Genomic DNA, 18,321 nt, shown 5'->3' with positions numbered 1-18,321 from the left:
AATTAACCTTAAATTCTAAGTAAAAGGGGACATAATTCAGGAAAACTTGGTGTCAGAGTTAGGCACCTTATGTCACATGATGTGGGTGATAAGGTGGAACATCTGTTTTAAGTTTGAATCAAATCCATTTAGTAATAACTGAGATAATAGATTTCGGGACGGGACGGGATGGGACACGACAAAACTGACTCCTATATACCCCCACAAACATGTTTGGTTGGGGTATAATAAGCAATGAGTAAAACTTTAACATTACAATAAGCATATTCTAAGTCGAAAAGGGGCCATAAAATTCAGTCAAAATTCTTGATAGAGTTGCCTCCTCCTTTTAACCGACTGGGGTCATGATGGTAAACAAGTATGCAAAATATGAAAGCAATATCTCAATGGACTTTGAAAATATTTGGGGTGGTACAAAAACTTTAACATTGATTCTAAGTCGAAAAGGGGCCATAATTCAGTCAAAATGCTTGGTAGAGTTGCCTCCTCCTATTTACAGACTGGGGTCATGATGGTAAACAAGTATGCAAAATATGAAAGCAATATCTCAATGGACTTTGAAAATATTTGGGGTGGTACGCAAACTTTAACATTTGTGTGATGCTCATGCTAATGCTCACGCTGACGCCGGGGCGGGAAGGATAGCTCCCCTATTCTTCAAATAGTCGAGCTAACAAAAATGAGACTCTGGTTTTGATTATTTAATCTGTGGCCTAGTTTTGAACACTCCATTTTTATAAAAGACATAATTATATTCTTAAGATATTTCATGTAAAATCAGGTAGAAAATGTGGCCTCTAGTGTGATATTAAGGTTTTGTCTACCAAAAAAATGACCTAGTTTTTAAATCTTGATTAAAAATTTTCAAACTTGTCCAAGATATCATAAAGTAGATATTGTAAAGACAAATATTCTGAATGTTTCATTCAGATCAGGTAGAAAATATTATTGTGACATGTACTATAGTTATCCATTAAACTTTGTGTGAAATATGACTGCAGATGGACAGAAAATCGATTACAAACAGTATATATATATATATGGTACATATATACTGTTTGTAATCGATTTTCTATATATATTCTATATATATAATTCAAAGGGCAATAAATTTTGTCTTCGTCAACCAATCTAAATGAAACTTGCAGGGCCGCATTTCCCTATAGCACTTCACATTTCTACCATGTTTTATTGACATCCATTAAACCATGTCTGCGATATGACTTCTGACAGACAGAAAATGGACAATTTAAGAACTAAGTATAGAAGTACAAAGGGACATAAATCTTGTCTTCCTCAACCAATATAAATGAAACTTGCAGGGTCATACTATCTTATAGCATTTAACATTTCTAGCATGTTTTATTGAAATCTTTCCATCAATGTCAGCGATATGACTCCGGACAGACACAAATAAAACCCTTTATAATGTATGCACAAACAGCCATAACTCTAGTCTTACTCATGCAATCTGACCCAAAATTGCAGGGTGGCATTTTCCTAAATCAGGAAACATTTCTATCATGTTTTATTTAAATACTCCATGCCATAACATAGATATGGTTTCGGACATAAGGACGGACAATGCCAAAACTTTGGCCTTTTCATTTGCATAATACAGTGGAGTCCGCTTATTTGCATACTCAATTTGTCAAAGCAAAATATGCGAATAACCGGGCTATTCGTTTATCCGAATATACGTATATGGCATCTGTTTCGGTATGCTTCGGCTGCTCTAGGAGCAATGGTTATTACTTTGAATCAATACGGCAACATTAACTGGAAAATGTGTCACTAATGGAGTGATTAATCATACCCGTGTATGTTTTAAACAAATAAAGCTGTAAACGACAATATTTTTTATTTACCACTGACTGGAATTTACCCGCGAATCGTACAGATATCAAAACGCAATGCCGGTAATTTTCCATTCCACGAGCATGTGCGACCTATCGTAATGCCTAACTTACAACGCTGTTACTTTTGTTCATCGACACGTATACAAATAACGCGCGTCACGCATTCATTTTTTTGAAAAGGCAGCATCAATTTAAAAATATGAAGTAAAACGATTTTTGCACAGATTTCTGTTACGCGACCTCGTGAATGTACATAGAAAATGCGGTTAAAAAACAAAAATAATGTTGCGTATTTATAATAAGTTTTGAATGAATCTTTGTACATGTATTTTTTGACACGACACTTTATAATAAGATATTCTTCTCAAACCATTTTGTAATTTCCTTAAGGGCAAATAGGTCACAGGGGTAAGAAATCCGCTATTATAGTTTGACACGTTTACCTGTCAGTTTGTACGGGATATTGCACATTCGCTTTAACAAATTAAAAAGAAGCTTTTTTATTGATTGTTACAACACTAGATCTACTTCTCAGCACTTAAGAACTGAGGCGGTACGATCAAACAGTGATGTGCAACATGGCACGAAAACATGACGTAATGCCACGAAAATCTCGGGGAAACTATACAGCTTTGATCTCCACTTCTAATGTCACGCACCGATTGTCACCAAGGCGACGTGAAACAGCTGATCAGCTAGAGTAATTCACAATTCACAGTAAATTTTCGGCATCTTTTGATCATTTTTATCGCTGTTTGCAACCAAATTAGTGGACTTTTAGCCAAATGTTTTATGCAATTAAGCGGGACGGATTAAAAATTCAATGCAATTATACGAAAATCTTTAAAGGTAATTATATAAGGATCGATCGGTGCTTCAAGTTCGTATGCGAATATCCGGGATATGCGATTAACCGATATGCAATTAAGTGGAACGTATTGTACTAACAAAGTTATTAAAGTTATTTATGTTATATATTATGGATCACCCTGTATCAAGGACTTGATGTTTTTACTACCTCTAGCATATGCATATGCTGATATTCTCAGAATAAGTGTAATATTAGGCATTGTGACATTCTAAGACTCTGTATAGACTAAGGCATCTGAATGTCTTTGCCTTACACTTGCAAATCTATGTATGTTTTCTATCTGGCTGTCGGTTAGCTTAGTCAGTACAACACTCACCCTATGAGTAGTGCCTGGTTTAAGACCCTGACTGCACAGTTTTTTATCATTTGGTACAGCACTTGCACTGTTAGCAAGGGAGTATGGGTTCGTCCTCCAGAATGACTGCCCATTTTCCTCACCTGTGACACTAGTGTAGTTAGAAACTGATACCATCTGATTCACTCCACTATTATGCCTTCATCATATTTTGAGTCTTTCAAGTTTGAAATCCAAGCATTTGATATTCGTCAACCAAGAAGTCTCTGGCTATTGCTTTTCTTTAAATATTGTCTGTTGCAGGGGCTTCAAAAATTAATTAATAATATATATACTTCTCAGTTTTGGAAGTGAGGGGAGGGTTCTTTAAAAAATCTTTACTTCTTTCTAATTACAACACATTCATTACCTTTAGCTCATATAAGAATGTCCTTACAGGTGTTACAAGAGCCAGATCAGAATCTACAAAAAAAAGAACAGTAAGTGATAGTAATTACATGTTTAAGTAAACAACCTTGAATAATGTCAAAAGGATTGTAAGTAGCATACTGATATTAAAATAAAGATGTCAGTATAAAACTAATAATTTCAGCAACATATCAAAGCTTTAAAGGAAACCAGTGAGAAATACTGACAGATGAACCCAAACTGTGTCAACTCAGATTTTCACATTGCAGCAATTTTCAGTCTTTACTAACAAATTCATTTTATTAGAAACTAGGTGTCTGCTAACAACAATTCTCAACTATCCAAAAGCCATGTCACAAAAAGTTAAATGAATGAATAAACATATTTAATCAATTACAATTATGCTTACATGCAAGTGCTAGACCAAATAAAGGGCATAACTTTGTTAAAAGGCAAAATTTATAAAGTTATGGAATCTGTGCTTTGCATGTCAGATCCTTACGCTGAACATATGTACAATGCCTCAATCCATTTATACCAGTGGTTACTGAGATACCAGCTTACATACAAAAACTCAACCAACCCACACACAAATGCAAATGAAAAGGCATGTGTAATAGCTAGAACTATTCTATTAGTTGAGTTTTACACATTACTGGTACAAACAATTAAGCATCTTTGATGTTATTTGGAATTTCATACAATAAGTAAACAGGATTCATACAATACAATAAGTAAACAGGATTCATACAATAAGTAAACAGGGTGAAAAAAAAATTAGCATTTTGATATTGTCCACAAGTATTGACGTCTTCATCATATTTCAGGGCATTTCCATTATTTCACGCTATATTTGTATTCTGAAAATACCTATATAGTTTACTTGTGGCACTGTGGCGTAGTGGTAAGCTCTACATCTTCCACGCACATTACCAAGGTTTCGAATTAAGTTCAGATCATTTTTATGGATTGGATGTAGTGTAATTTTATCGATATTTTTACATTATTCTATTAAACATATTTTACATTTTTGAAGTATTCATTTTATGATTTAATTTTTATCATGTACTGACACCAGTTCCTTGAACTGACCGTTGAATAAAAGTTCAAACAGAGGTCTTGAACTCACAACTCTGGGATTGGTAGCTGAATGTTTTATCCGCACAGTTATATCTACACATACTGCTTGGTGATAAAGAAATGTATATCTTGTATTGGTTTTTTAGTTTAGGTTCAAGTGCCAAAAATAAATTTACAGAAACATACAGAATATTCATGACTGCCAGGTCAATACTTACGGACAATATTTGTTGTCAAACAGACGTAACATACATTATATAGACGAGAACTGTTTTTAAACACATACGCCAAACACAAACTCTGACAGCATGTTAAAGAAACCAAGTACAAAATGATTTTCAGTTTCAAGTATGTTTTGACTAAAAGACCAAACATTAGAGCACTGCAATGAGAAGCAATATATGCCCGAAGGTATGACCTTTGTGTGACCTTGACCTTGAAGTGAGCCATCCGAAACATGTGCTCTGCACGTCGTCTTGATGTGGTGACCATTTGTGCCAAGTTTCTTTAAAATCCTTCATGCAGTTCAAGAGTTACAGAGCGAACAAGAAACATAGTCATATGACCTTTGATCCTAAGTGTGACCTTGCCCTTGAAGCGAGCCATCCAGAACATGCGCTCTACACATTATCTCGATGTGGTGACCTTTGACCCCTAAGTGTGACCTTGACCTTAAAGCTAGCCATCTAAAACATGCGCTCTGCATGTCGTCTTGATGTTGTGAACATTTGTGCCAAGTTTCTTTAAAATCCTTCAAGCTGTTCAAGAGTTACAGAGCGGACATGAAACAAAGTCATATGACCTTTGACCCCTAAGTGTGACCTTGACCTTGAAGCGAGCAATTTAGAACATGCGTTCGATGTGGTGAACATTTGTGTCAAGTTCCTCTGAAATCCTTCAAGGGGTTTAAGGGTTACAGAGCGGACACAAAATTGCTAATGGATGAACATCCCACCGAAATGAAGGAGGGGGCCATTTCTTTTGTTATTTTCTTTTGTTTGAATAGTAGCCCGGCTTGTAAGTCATTCGATCTTGCACTTTTTAGTAGAGACAAGCCATGAACATAAAATGATTGAAGGTTATGTCAAACATAAACCTGGATATGGAACACTGACTTTTCGCACCTTCTCTTGTCAGGGGCAACAATCGTATAAATTTTTTTTCAGAAAATTTCTTTTTAAAAAATCGTCATTTTCGCTCAATTTTTAATAAAACTTTAATTTTGGGTTTTAAAGTGTTTTGTTTTAAATTTGAAGCCCGGGTTAGGGTTTTTTTCCGTTCACTTCCTTTGGGTTTTTTCCATTCCATCTTGATTTTCTATTATTATATTGTTGTTATTTTTTTTTGCAGCTTTCTGGCAAACACTTTTTGACATTTTGTACTTTTTTTAAAAAAATTCTTCAACCTCCCAAATTCAGCGTTCGCCGGAGTCTCTGCCTTCCCGGTAACACACATCACCCGACTTCAATGTAAAAAATGTAATGTTGTTATGTTTTTTTTGCATATCCGCCCCCATTTTTTGTGTAATGAACTATTTATTGGAAATCCTGCAGAATCGAGTTTTTAATCTTTTTTGTTTTCCCTGCCGGTATTTCAAGTTTTTCCTTTGGTAATACTCTTTTTTTTCCGTAAATGTATCTACAGTTATTGTTTTGCGGGAGGGCCAGCTGGATTAACTACTTCCGGTTCTTTTGCTACCGGGTAACACTGTCTGCATTCATGTGCTTTGGTGAAAGAACTAAGAAAGTTGTTTTTTACATATAATGGTCCCTACCGAACTGCGAAAGCGAAATTAAAAGGGTGTTTATTCTATTAATTTTTTTAAATATTAATTCCTTTTTTAAAATCGCACTTGCTAGTATTTTAGGTTTTGTGGCGGTGCAGTCGGGGGTTTTTTTGCGCGTTTTTTGGGTTTGCAGTGCGCAGGTGCACTGGTGTTGCATTTGGTGCAATCAGCTGCGTGCGCGTAGTGCTCTTTTGCTGCCCCCCGGGGCGTTGTTGCAAGGTTTTTTGGGTAAAAAATACTCGGTTGTCGCGTGCCAGGGGACTTCAGTTAAAATTTTTTTGGGTTTGGGTCACAAAATTTTTTTGAGTTAGGTTTTTTTTTTTAACTCTGTTTAAATGGGGTTCAATCCTGATCTCTGGACTTTTTAAACACAGGTTTGCTTTTTCTTTTAAAGGCCTAAGTAAATTTTGTTTTTTTGATAAATTCCCTTATAAAGTTTTTTCAAAGACGGGTATTAGTAATTTATCATTTTCTAGTTTTTAAATTTTTAAAAAGGGCTTTAATTTAAATTAAAATTCATATGGTACAAGTAAAGGGTTTTGCATAATGTCGGGTATTTTGTAAGGGACTTTTTGGGGGCTTCGAGAACCTCGGGGTTTTTTAAAAAATTTAAGGTGGTATTGCTATTGATATAGGTTTAAGGTGTGTATGTGCCACTGATCAGATACATGTTTTGTTGAAATTGTTAAAAAAATAATTAAATTGTTAAAGTGGAAGGTTTTGTTCATTTTAGAAATTATTAGTTATGGGTAACCCCCGTATCCGTAAGTAAAAATTTGGGCCTTTTGTAAAAAACTGAATCCATTTTAAAACCCACACCCAAAGGGCTGTGAGCAAAAAACACGGGCTATGGCTAGGGTTAAGGGTGATTACAGGGATACCTTTTCAGCCTTGAATTGGAATCTCACCTGGTGGACCGTCCCATCTACCCCGGACATTAGTAAATTTGTGCATGTAAAAGGGGGCCCCTTTGGGCATACGGTTATTTTATGGGATACAGGAGGAAAACCCCAGCTTTATTGAGGCAACCACCCCATCCCTTTATCCCGCTCCACCTATTCCCCCACCTGCGAGGCAAACGACACCCCCCCCCCCCCCGCCTTGCCCCCATAGCGCGCAACAAAATTTTTGGTTTCGAAGTGGGATTTTTTAAAATTCTTTGGGGATCCATGAGAGGGACCTAGTAAGGAAAGACAATACCATGGAGAGCCCCGCCCCGCTGATATGACGGTTGAGATATTTTTCCCCAGCCGATCCAGACGTGGGTGCCCAGAACTTTCAAGGTGTGTACCCTACAGACCTGTCAGATGAGAAGTAGTTTTGTCGGCCCATGGGGCCCTTCGGATTATTTGCAAATGTCCACCCAAAGTTTCATACATGATGCTGGGGCCAACACATCCACCCCGGTGCGCATTGCAGGACCAGTCCGGTAATTTGGTACTAAATGAAGTTTCGGGTACTTGGGCGTTGTTGCCGAATTAAATCTGAAGGGGCGTTGCCCAGGTGGACACCAGAAGGCCCCTCTCATCAGGTATGGGATGCGGCCCGGTTTTAAATGCAGGTCAAGGTGACTTTGAGACCATGCCAGGACGGAAAGGGTCCGGAATTGGGGCACGTAAAACAAAAATTTCACTGTGAGGGTTTTGACCAAGACTCGGGGGGCGAAATTGCAATTTTAAAATTTCGGCTGAGTCTAGAACAATATGGGCAGGTAGCCCGATATGGGGGGAGGGGTTTTCAAGCTGGTGGAAAATGAAATTTTTGGAGAGTGTCAAGATGCCGCCATTCAGGGGAAAAAAGAGGACTGGCTGTAGGATTACAAGGTTCGAAGCCCTAGGAAGAGGTACGGTTGGGACGATGAGATAAACGGACCATTATTCCCTGGGGAAGGGGTCAGGTCCCATTCCTTAGGGCAATTACCAAAGAGTTTAGGCGACTATAGGGAGCTCATAACTAAATGCACAATCGTTTTCGCTTTATAGAAAAAAGGTTTTCTTCGCAGAAAAAGTTCGCGGGTCTTCAAAGGGGGGGGAAAAACAGAGGGAATACCCGCGGATTTAAAAACGCTTTACGAAAGGGCCCCAGGGGTATGGGGATAGGCGAACTAAGAAGGATTTGGTCGGAATTCCGGGAGGGGCTCCGGGGGGATGGGAAATTCGCTTTGAGGTCGAATTTCCAAAGAGCCAAAAAAAGTTGAAAACATTATCGGGGGAAATTTTATACAAACAGGAATAAAGGGGGTCAAAAAGGAAACACAGGACAGCAAGACGTCGGGTACCGATGGGGGATTCCCTAGAGAGTGTGACCGAAAATGTTGTAATTTCCCGGGAAAAGGGCACAATGGATTAGTTTTCGGGCAGCGGTAGTAAAAATTACGGGTCACACCAGCAAACAGGGGCAAGAGGAAAGCTTGCCAAATTCTGAGCGGTTAAGGGCCGAAGTCCTCAATAAGGCAAATACAACGTGGCCAAAAAGGGATCAAACCCGGGGTATGGGCAGGGGAATGCTTTGCTTAAAAGTTGGGGCACTATGCTAAAATTGCCCTCAAAAGAGTGCGCGGTGAGAATGGGTCACTCAAGCCCGGAGGCCGGCGGGACAATGGGCCGAAGGTTTTGCAGCGAAAGTGGCTTTTAAACCCCAAGGGACAAGCTCCGCGGCCAGGGGGCGGCCCAATTAGGAGTAAGGGCCACGGGGTTTTCGGAATATGGGAGGAACATGGAGATAAGGGCGAAAATAGGGCAAAAAAGGGGGGGTTGTGGAGGGTGTATATGTGAGAGGCGCCATCGAGGGGTAGGTTTTGTTCCAGCGACACGGGGCAGCAAAGGACTGCTTCGAAGAGTGTCGAAGATGATAAAGGGAAAAGGCCGAAGCTTGTTCGGCAACCTAGGGGAGCGATGGGTCGAAAATTCTGATTTGGGGGAAAGGCGGGGTTTTCACATGAAGTGGGGCCAAGGGGTTTGGAAAACAGAAGTATGGTGGCCGATATTGGGATGAGGCGTGTAGGATTGATTTTCTGATGGGGGGAAGGGGACCGTTTTTCCCTGTTGAGAAAGGGGTTTGGTTGGATGGGGGGGAGAACCATGCAACAGTAGGGGGGGCAAGGGGCTAGAAAGTAACTGTCTTTGATGACATACTTTTACCCGGTGGGGGCGGAAATTTATGGGACGTTTTTTTGAAGGCAACGTTTTGTGACCTGGCTAGAGATAGTAAATTTTTTGGTTGAACCAGTAAGGCTTAAAAGAACGTACTTTTTTGGTAATGGCCTCCATTTGGTGGATAAATAATGGTCCGACATTAAGGTGGGGTACTAAACCCTTTCCATGGATGTGACCTTAAAGCGGGACCACACGTCGGGGCTGAGAGTAGAAAAGAATCGTGATGTTTTTGGGTGAGAAAAGAGCACGATTGGGGATGGCAATTTGTCCGGGGTCCGGAGGGGCCCTGCAGGACAGAGCGGGCCCTGTGCTGTCCAAAAGAGGTGAAGCCTGGGTGGGGGGGGTGCCAGCTCACTTGCAGGGACTTTAAAAAGGGGCACAGGGGGAAAGATGGTTAAAAAAAGGGGCAGAGGGGGAGCTTTTTGAAAAGCGGTGAAAATTTTTCCCAAGGATAAATGGGACTTTGGCCTACGGAGGACCCGAGCATCATCGACAGGGGTGACGCAGCACCAACAAACAGAGGCCGGGGCGTGTGCCTTTAGCATTTGCAGCCGAGGAAAAGTTGCTATAGGGGCTTAAAAGAAAGGTGTCATTCGAAGGCAATCCCTTGGGCAGCCAATTTTGGTTTGTCGGGAAAGAAGTCGGGGGCTGTTCGCCCTGTGTAGATTCAGGAAGGTGAATGTCTGGTAAACAAGAGGTTTTCCCCTGCCTAGGTAAGGGGACTGCTTGACGCAGTGGGGGGAATGACACCCCGCTCTTTTGTTTGACCTCTGGTTTTTTTTCAAATCCCCTTAAAAAAGGATGATATCCCAAACCGCATTCACATGAAAAATATGGCCTTTTTGAGATGACCAGGTCCCCTTTGGATTAAGCAAAGCAGTAGACTTCCAAAGGACAAGGGAGTAGTTTGCAGGATCTCCGGGGCATATGCCTAGTTATGTTGATGAATCATGTCTATACGCTGATTTTAGCGAAATTGAGCCGTGGGATGAGGTCCTTTAAAGGTGGGGGGGGGGGGCTGAAATTAGGGCCAAAAGTGCAATTTACCCCGACAAGAAACCTTTTGGGACACATATGTCGAAGGGGGGCGTGCCCCCAAACCCCCCATGAACATAGAAAAGGTTGCTGACTGGCCCGGCCAACCGGCGAAAAGGGAAGGCCTTTTTTGCGCCCGGATCATTACCGTCGCTAGGGAAAGACTGCAAAAAATTGCCCCCCCTTTTGGAGTGAAAAAAAGGGCGTTATTTTTTCATTGGACCCCAGCTGTCAGGTATTTTTGAGCCCTTGAAAGCGAAGCTTATGGTGCTGTATCATGCATCCGTAATGAAGGGGGTGAGTTTTATCTGGATGTGATGCTGGGTTTTTGGAATTGGGGGGAATTGTCAAAATTTTCAGTCCGGGTCGGGAAAGGGGATTGCCTATGCTAGTCGGTAAATAAACAGGCCGAGCAAATTATGTTAAAAGAAGGGAACTTTTGCGTGGTATACTTTGTTCAATATTTCAGGAGACCTTTTAGGGGGAAATTACAGGCGCTTTGACCCCCAAAGCCCCTGGTTGGCTTTTCTTTAAAGGCCTAACGGAAAGGGTTGCGAGGTGGATAGGATACTTGCAGAGTACCATTTCGCAATCCAGTACAGGCCAGGCGACTCCAATCTCACTGTGATGCCCCTCCAGGTGCGAGGCCCAGGGTTTTTTGATGAGCAACGTTGACCCCGGACCTTTTTAGTGCGGTCCCTGCAAAAAGTGCCGGGAAATGGAAACAATTCTTTTGGCAAAAAGATGGGGGCCCGCCACAGGCAAATTTGGGCCAAAGGGGGCAACAAACGAAAGTGCACGATGTACAAGTAAAAGCGGGCACAGAGGGGAGGGCTCCAAGATTAAGCCTGGTTGGAGACCGTAACTGCGAAAGGGGGCAAGGCGAAGGAGGCTGACTCAACATAGCGGTGATTTCCCCAAACATTGGGGCTGGCTCAAAGCCAGATCATACACGTGGGCTAAGGTCCACAGCAAAGGGATATTTGGGGTTTTTTGGGGGGTCGTTTTTTCTGCATGATGGTGTTTTGTTTAAGAGGTTTCAAAAAAATGGTACAGATTTTACCTCAATGATTGTGCCAAAAGAATAAAAAACAAAATTAAAAGCAGGCCCCCGATATGTGTTAGCTGGTCACTTTGGATAAGAAGACAAAATACGGATACGCAGAATACTATTGGTTTCAGTGAGAGATGTGTTAAACTCCATGTCCGGGGCTTTCGATGTTTTCAGCAATGCAGACCCCCGAAAACGCCGAGAGCTCCAATGGGACACTTTCCAAGTGGGCCCCCCTGGGGCCGTGGCTATTGAAACCTTTGGGTTTCCCCTACCCTAACAGAAATGGGAAAGGTAGTCATGGTATTAGACCATTTTACAAAGTGGGGGAGGTGCTTTCCGGGGCAGTGAGCTGCTGAGTCGTGCGCTGGAAAAAATTTCAAATGAGTTTATTTCACGTTGGGGGGCCCCTTTGTTCATTCAGATTTGGTAGACTTTTGAAAGTAAAAATTTTTTAAAGGGGTTTTGAAGCTTTTCAGTCGGGAAAACCGAACCACACCTAGGGGAAACCAAAGGCGAATGGCCAGTGGAGAGGTTCAAAATAGTCGATTAAGATATAAGGCCTCCCTTTTTTGAGCAAAATAGTGGGACAGTATCTGGGTTGTCTGGTGGAGCTACAGATCCTCACCCTGGAGTCACGGGAAATTAAAGCCAAAATGAGGTCTGGGCGGGAGGTTAGAAAGCCAGCAGACCTGGGGTTTAGGTATTGAGGGACAGCGACCCAATCTGAAGCGCCCATGTCCACAATAAGAGAGAGGTGCTTAAGGCGCACGAGAGCGCGGCGCTATCTGAATTTAATGCAAAGGGAGTAAGGACCGGTACGACATAAAGACCTTTCACTATTATCGGGGTATGTGTGGTGGTTATTTCATGAAAAGAGGAAGGGTTTGGCGTTGCCCCAACTAGAGAAGGATTTTTGGGGCCCTTTTTTGTGGTGCACGGCCTCACCTGTGACATTCAGAATACAGATTTCACCGGGGGGAACGAGGAGGGCTCATACAAATTGAAAGGTATGGGGGGGTTCAGAGCAAAGTGGTAAAGGCTCTATGGGTGATTTGGGAAACAGGCAGGGGTGTGGTAGGGGAGTCTTTTAGTAAGGAAATTAGGTCATGAAGTTGTAGGTAAAGGTTTAGTCTACCAGGTACAGATAAGAGGTTTTGGAACAAAAACTACTAGGGGTAGCCCTTTTTAGACTTTTTCATGGTAAAAAGCGAATCTTTTTATTCCCCTGGTCCCCGAGGTAAAATTTCCGTTGGTAAAAGTTGTTTCCCTTTTGTCTATTAAGGCTGTCATGGAATCGACGCCCAAAAGAGGAGGCCTACACGTCTACGTGTGGCGGGGCCGAAGATGCTGTATTGGAGGTATAGAAGATGCCCCTTGTTGAACCCCGCCCTTGGACCAGGCTCCCTTCTTTGGGACGTTATGTCCAAAACAGGTGCATACCATGGGCCCGTTGGGAAGCACGCTGCACAGCCGAAAAAACCTGTCGGTGCCAGGAACAAGGTGGTGGCACGGCCTTCTTTGGGGGAAACTTCAACCCCCCAAGGTACCAGTGGAGGGGGTGGACTTTTTGGGTTGGCCCAGAGGGGAGACAACCAGAGGGGTGTGTGGGCGAGAGTGTTGGGGCGAGGATGGTCTGAGAGCGCGAAAGGACAGGGCGACAATTACAGGCGAAAGGGTTTTTAATACTGAGGCTTTCTGGGGTCTACTTTAGTGTGGTAAAAATATATACATATATATGAATTCTTCTTGGAGTGCTATGGTTTTTCCAGGGCGGGGTTCAGAACCCAATTCAGGGGGCGGCCCATGGTGGAGGCTTGATTAAAAACCGGGGTGGCTGGCGACAGAAAAAAATCCCGGTTTTAATTTAAAGGCTTAAACATTTTTTTATTACTTAAGCATCGTCGGTGTTTTCGGGCCTTTATTTGTGGCATGCATCCAGTTTGTTTCCCGTATAGGGTTTTATCATTACTTTAAAAGGATGGGGAGCTACCAGATAAAATATATGGTCATGCCTGAAACTTTTGGGAATGATGAGGGTTGAACCTGAGTCAATTTTTTGGAAAAATTTTTAAATTGACCTTAGGTTATCCCCAATGCGGGGGCGTGATTTTCGGGCAGGGCAGGCCAGCGGAGTGTGGGGCCCGTTTAAGGGCTTGGCGCCGACCCCTTGACCCCCTTGCCAGGGTTACCTCGCAGGGGAGTCTTTTCCCGCTTACACAAATCACCCCGCAACATTTCGGTAGGCGATAGGTGTAAGTGCACAGGTAAAACCGCTCACACCATTGGGCTTGGAACCAGTTTGGTAGGACGACCCGTGCTCCCCACATCAGCTTAACCCATAGTAAATGCACCTCTCAGTTTTCTCGGGCTGGTCTCTTTCCCTGTCCTTTTGCTACGTCCCCTTTTTTAAAATACCTTACTCGCTGGATTGGATTCTGTGCAAAATCCCCCGTGCGTGATAGTTCCGGGGTTCCTACTTTAAACCGTTGAAAAAACCGCAGGTCAGAAGGACACCCCTTTAAATTTCTTGGGGACATTGGGAGGAGGTGGAGGACATAAAAGGGCCCCTTTTGGTCAGGGTGAAGATCAGTCTTTTTCGCCTGCTCCGTCCAACCCTCCTTGGGTACGCAAACAAGGTTAGCCCAAAAAGACGCCCTTACCCCAAGCTTATCCTGGCAGTGACTCGCCTAACGAACCTTAAAAGGGGTTGGGGGAAAAAATTGCTCATCTGTCACCGCAAACAGAGGCGTATTGAGGATCTTACCAAGACATGGTGATGCTGCGCTTCCCCAAAACGAATGGAGAGGGCTCGGATAACGTGGCCCTTTGGCGTGGGGGGCAGGGCGTAAAGTGATGTAGCCCAAGTCGATGGGGGAAGAGGGCCCAGGTTGGGGTGGAAAGGGAAAAAGTCCAAAACTTTTGTCAGTGGGAAAGAATCTAAACATACCAAAAAAACTGAAAGTAACTGTAACGTAAATTAACATAATTTTAAAGTTTTATTAATAAAACCCGGGGGTGGAATCCTAGAATCTTCCGCAACATGTGATCTCAATAAGCATTTAGTCAGAAGATGAAAGAATTTCCCATCAGAGTATAAAACATTCCTAGCCAGAAATGATGGCATTTTTGAAATTTCTTTTTAATGTGAAAGAACTGAAATATTACCGGGGTGAAAAAATAGTGAAATTTAAAAAAACACTTGTAACCGGGGATTTATCATTGAAAGTAAAATTTAAGTAGAACTCACGTTGAAATGATTTTTAAAAGGAAAACAAAAAAGATGACAGTTTAATTATTTAGTGAATTCCGAGCGTGATTTTTTCAAAATTTACCTAAAAAGAATTTAAAGGCAAATTTAAAGATGAAAACGAGAATCAAAGTGCCAATGTGAAAATTGGTCAGGGAAATCTAGTATTGTATGTGTTCTGTGTTATTTATGACCAATTTTATTTTTTTTGTTAAATGTTAAAATTGTTTTTTAAATTAAGGGTCTGGGTTTCCTTGTACTGAATTTTAAAAGGGTTGCAGATCCCTTTTTTGATTTACTTTTCTAGTTCAAATTTTGCATTTTTTTAAAGTTTAAATGCAGAAAAGGGGGTGCTTCGTGTGGGAACCCCCGGGGGGTGATGTAAACCTGGGTTTTGGTAGTTTTCCTGTTTACTTCACTTTCGGTTTTTCCCTTCAGCTTGATTCTTTTATTATTTTATTTTTGTTTATTTTTTTTTGAGTTTACTGGCAAAACCCCACAAATTTTTTACAGTTTACTTTTTTAAATTTTGTTCAACCCCGCTAATTCATCGTTTCGCCAGGATCTCTAGCCTCCCCGGTAACACACCACTCGACTTCAGTGTAAAAAATGTACATTTGTTTGATTTCTTTCTACCGCCCATATGTATTGTGATTACTATTTATGTAAACCCTTTAGAATCGGTAGTTAATCATTTTTTTGTATTCCTGCCGGTAATTTTCAAAAATATTCTTGTGAATCTCAATTTTTTTCCCATAATATTAGCTAAATTATTTTTTTGCTGGGGGCGGGGGCGGGATTAATACTTCCCGGGTTTGTTGCTACCGGTAAAACTGTCTCTTATGTGCGTTGTTTAAGAAACGTAAAAAATTGTGTTTTACATTAAGGCTCACCTTTCCCAACTGCAAAAGCGTAATAAGGGGTTTTTCTATATTAATTTTTGCTTTTTAAACCCGTGTATAATCGTCCGTGTAGTATTTTTGGTTTTTTGTGCGGTGCTCGGGCTGCATTTTTGCTGCGTTGTTTTGGTTGAGGCAGCAGCGCTGCACTGGTGTTTCATTTTTGGGAAATCAGCGCAGTGTGCGTATGCATCGTTTGCTGCACACGGGGTCTGTTTCACGGTCTTGGGTAAAATTCGGGTTTCGCTGTGTCAGGGGCTTCAGTTGAAAATTTTTTTGGGTTGGGGGCACGAAAATTTTTGAGTTTGGTTTGGGGCTTTTTTCCTCTAGGTTTTTAAAATAGGTCAATTTTTTTATCTTGTGACGTTTGACACAAGGTTTGCATTTTTATTTTTAACTACTAAGTAAATTTTGTTTTATTTTCAAATTCCTTAAACGATTTTTCAAGACAGGTATTAGTAAATTTTTCTCTTTTTTTAGTGTTTTAAAAATTTTCAAAATGATGCTTTAATTTAATACAGAAAATTTTATAGTGACAAGTCAAAAGGTTGCAAATTTTGGGTATTTTGTAAGGTACTTTATTGGGTAGGGTTTCGAGAAAATCAGGGGTATTTTAATAAATTTAAGGTAGTGTATATGCTATTGATATAGGTTTAAGGTAGTGTATGTGCCACTGATACAGATACATGCTCTTGTTGAAATTGTTAATAAAATAATTAAAATTGTTAAGAGTGGAAAGGTGTTGTCTCATCTTTAGTAGTAATTAGTTATAGGTTAACTCCCCTGTATCCGCTAAGTAAAATATTTGGCCTTTGTATATAACTGAAGTCCATTTTAAAACACCACACCCAAACGGCTGATGAGCAGGAACACCTGGGCTATGGCATAGGAGTTAAGGGCTGATTACAGCGGATACCGGTTGCAGCCTTGAACCTGGAATCTCACCCTGGTGGACCGTACCAGTCTAGCCCCGGACACTTAGTAAATATTGTGCATGTAAAAGGAGGACTCCTAGGGCATAACGGATTACTTCGATAGGATACAGGAGGCAAAATCCGAGCATTATTGAGGCAACCACTGCCACTCCCTATTTAATACCGCTCCACCTATTCCCCACACTGCGAGGCAACGACACCCCCCCCCCCCCACCCTGTGCCCCCACTAGCGCGCAACAATATCTTGCCATTTATAGTATTAAAAGCAGGTTTACTCTCAAGTTATTTCCGTTATTTTGATAAAAATGCTCTTAGTAGTTATATCTTTTAATGAATCCTGACAAAATTGTTATATAATTTATCTTTATAGGAATTCAGAACTGAAATAATGTAAATAAATAATATATTTCAGAAAAAAGACAAAAATATTCATTGTGGTTTATAAACAGCTATCGGTCCTTCTTTTTTTATCAAAATTACCGTAAAATGTTATATGTAAAATTATACTCATTTTTCAATAAAAAAACCCTTAAAACAACACTTATTACACTTTTGTGACATTATCCGCGATCGAATATATCATTTTCCTGAAGAAAAAAAATCAGTTTATGCAATTAAAAGGGAGGTAATCAGTAAATTGAAATACATTGTGCATATTTGTCGCATTACCGTGATTAATGTGTTATAATATTGGTAAGTTACAAGTATCCAGGCATTATGTATTTAGTTTAAAAGGTTCGTGGTCTCAAAAAGAATAACTGAGTGGAATCATTCATGGCAATTTATCATTAAATAGATTGCACATTCTGACACAGCTGGATTTGGTTACAAGTTAAACTAGAGCTATCACTAAAGGTGAGGAATGTACCTCCCGCATGCACTGACACAGTACATTGCAATTTGACGCACACAAGATTGCATAATTATGTGGACTGTATGTATATAGACTGTATGTATACAGTATAGTAACAAAAAACAAACTCCCGTAAATATGCAGAATATTTATCTAAAAGAATGTAACATGCACCATGCACAACTAGGGTTGGTACTGATCATTTGTGTGAAGTTTCATTAAATTGTGTGCAAGGGTTTGGTATATTAGGCACACACAAGATTGCATATGCAGACTGTATGTACATAGTATGTTAACAAGAAACAAAGTCCCATAACTGTGCAATTTTTGTTGCTGAAAGAACCTAACATGCCCCATGCACAACTACTGTTGTTAATGATCACTTGTGTGAAGTTTCATTAAATTGTGTCAAGGGGATGAGGAGAGATGGTGCGCACAAGATTGTGTCTATGTATATAGTATAGTAACAAAAAAACAAAGTCCCATAACTCTGCAAATTTATTTTCTAAAAGAACCTAACATGCTCCATGCACAACTACTGTTGTTACTGATCACTTGTGTGAAGTTTCATTAAACTGTGTCAAGTGGATGAGGAGAGATGGTGCACACAAGATTGTGTCTATGTATATAGTATAGTAACAAAAAAAAACAAAGTCCCATAACTCTGCAATTTTTTTTTCTAAAAGAACCTTACATGCCCCATGCACAACTACTGTTGGTACTGATCACTTGTGTGAAGTTTCATTAAACTGTGTCAAGTGGATGAGGAGAGATGGTGCGCACAAGATTGTGTCTATGTATATAGTATAGTAACAAAAAAACAAAGTCCCATAACTCTGCAATT

General features: G+C 40.7%; 1 protein-coding gene across 1 annotated transcript in view; it reads right to left on the bottom strand.

The window, feature by feature from the left end:
• The window catches only part of LOC128545973 (uncharacterized), a 42,736-nt gene that overhangs the window by 15,970 nt on the left and 8,445 nt on the right, over window positions 1–18,321 (bottom strand). The window contains exon 3 of the mRNA XM_053532428.1: window positions 3,435–3,487. Within this exon, the coding sequence (XP_053388403.1) occupies window positions 3,435–3,487 (53 nt within the window). The remainder of the gene's footprint in view (window positions 1–3,434; window positions 3,488–18,321) is intronic.

Source organism: Mercenaria mercenaria, unplaced genomic scaffold (assembly GCF_021730395.1).
Source record: "Mercenaria mercenaria strain notata unplaced genomic scaffold, MADL_Memer_1 contig_124, whole genome shotgun sequence".
In the NCBI taxonomy this organism is placed as follows: Eukaryota; Metazoa; Mollusca; class Bivalvia; order Venerida; family Veneridae; genus Mercenaria; species Mercenaria mercenaria.
This window is presented reverse-complemented; position numbering and strand designations above follow the sequence as displayed.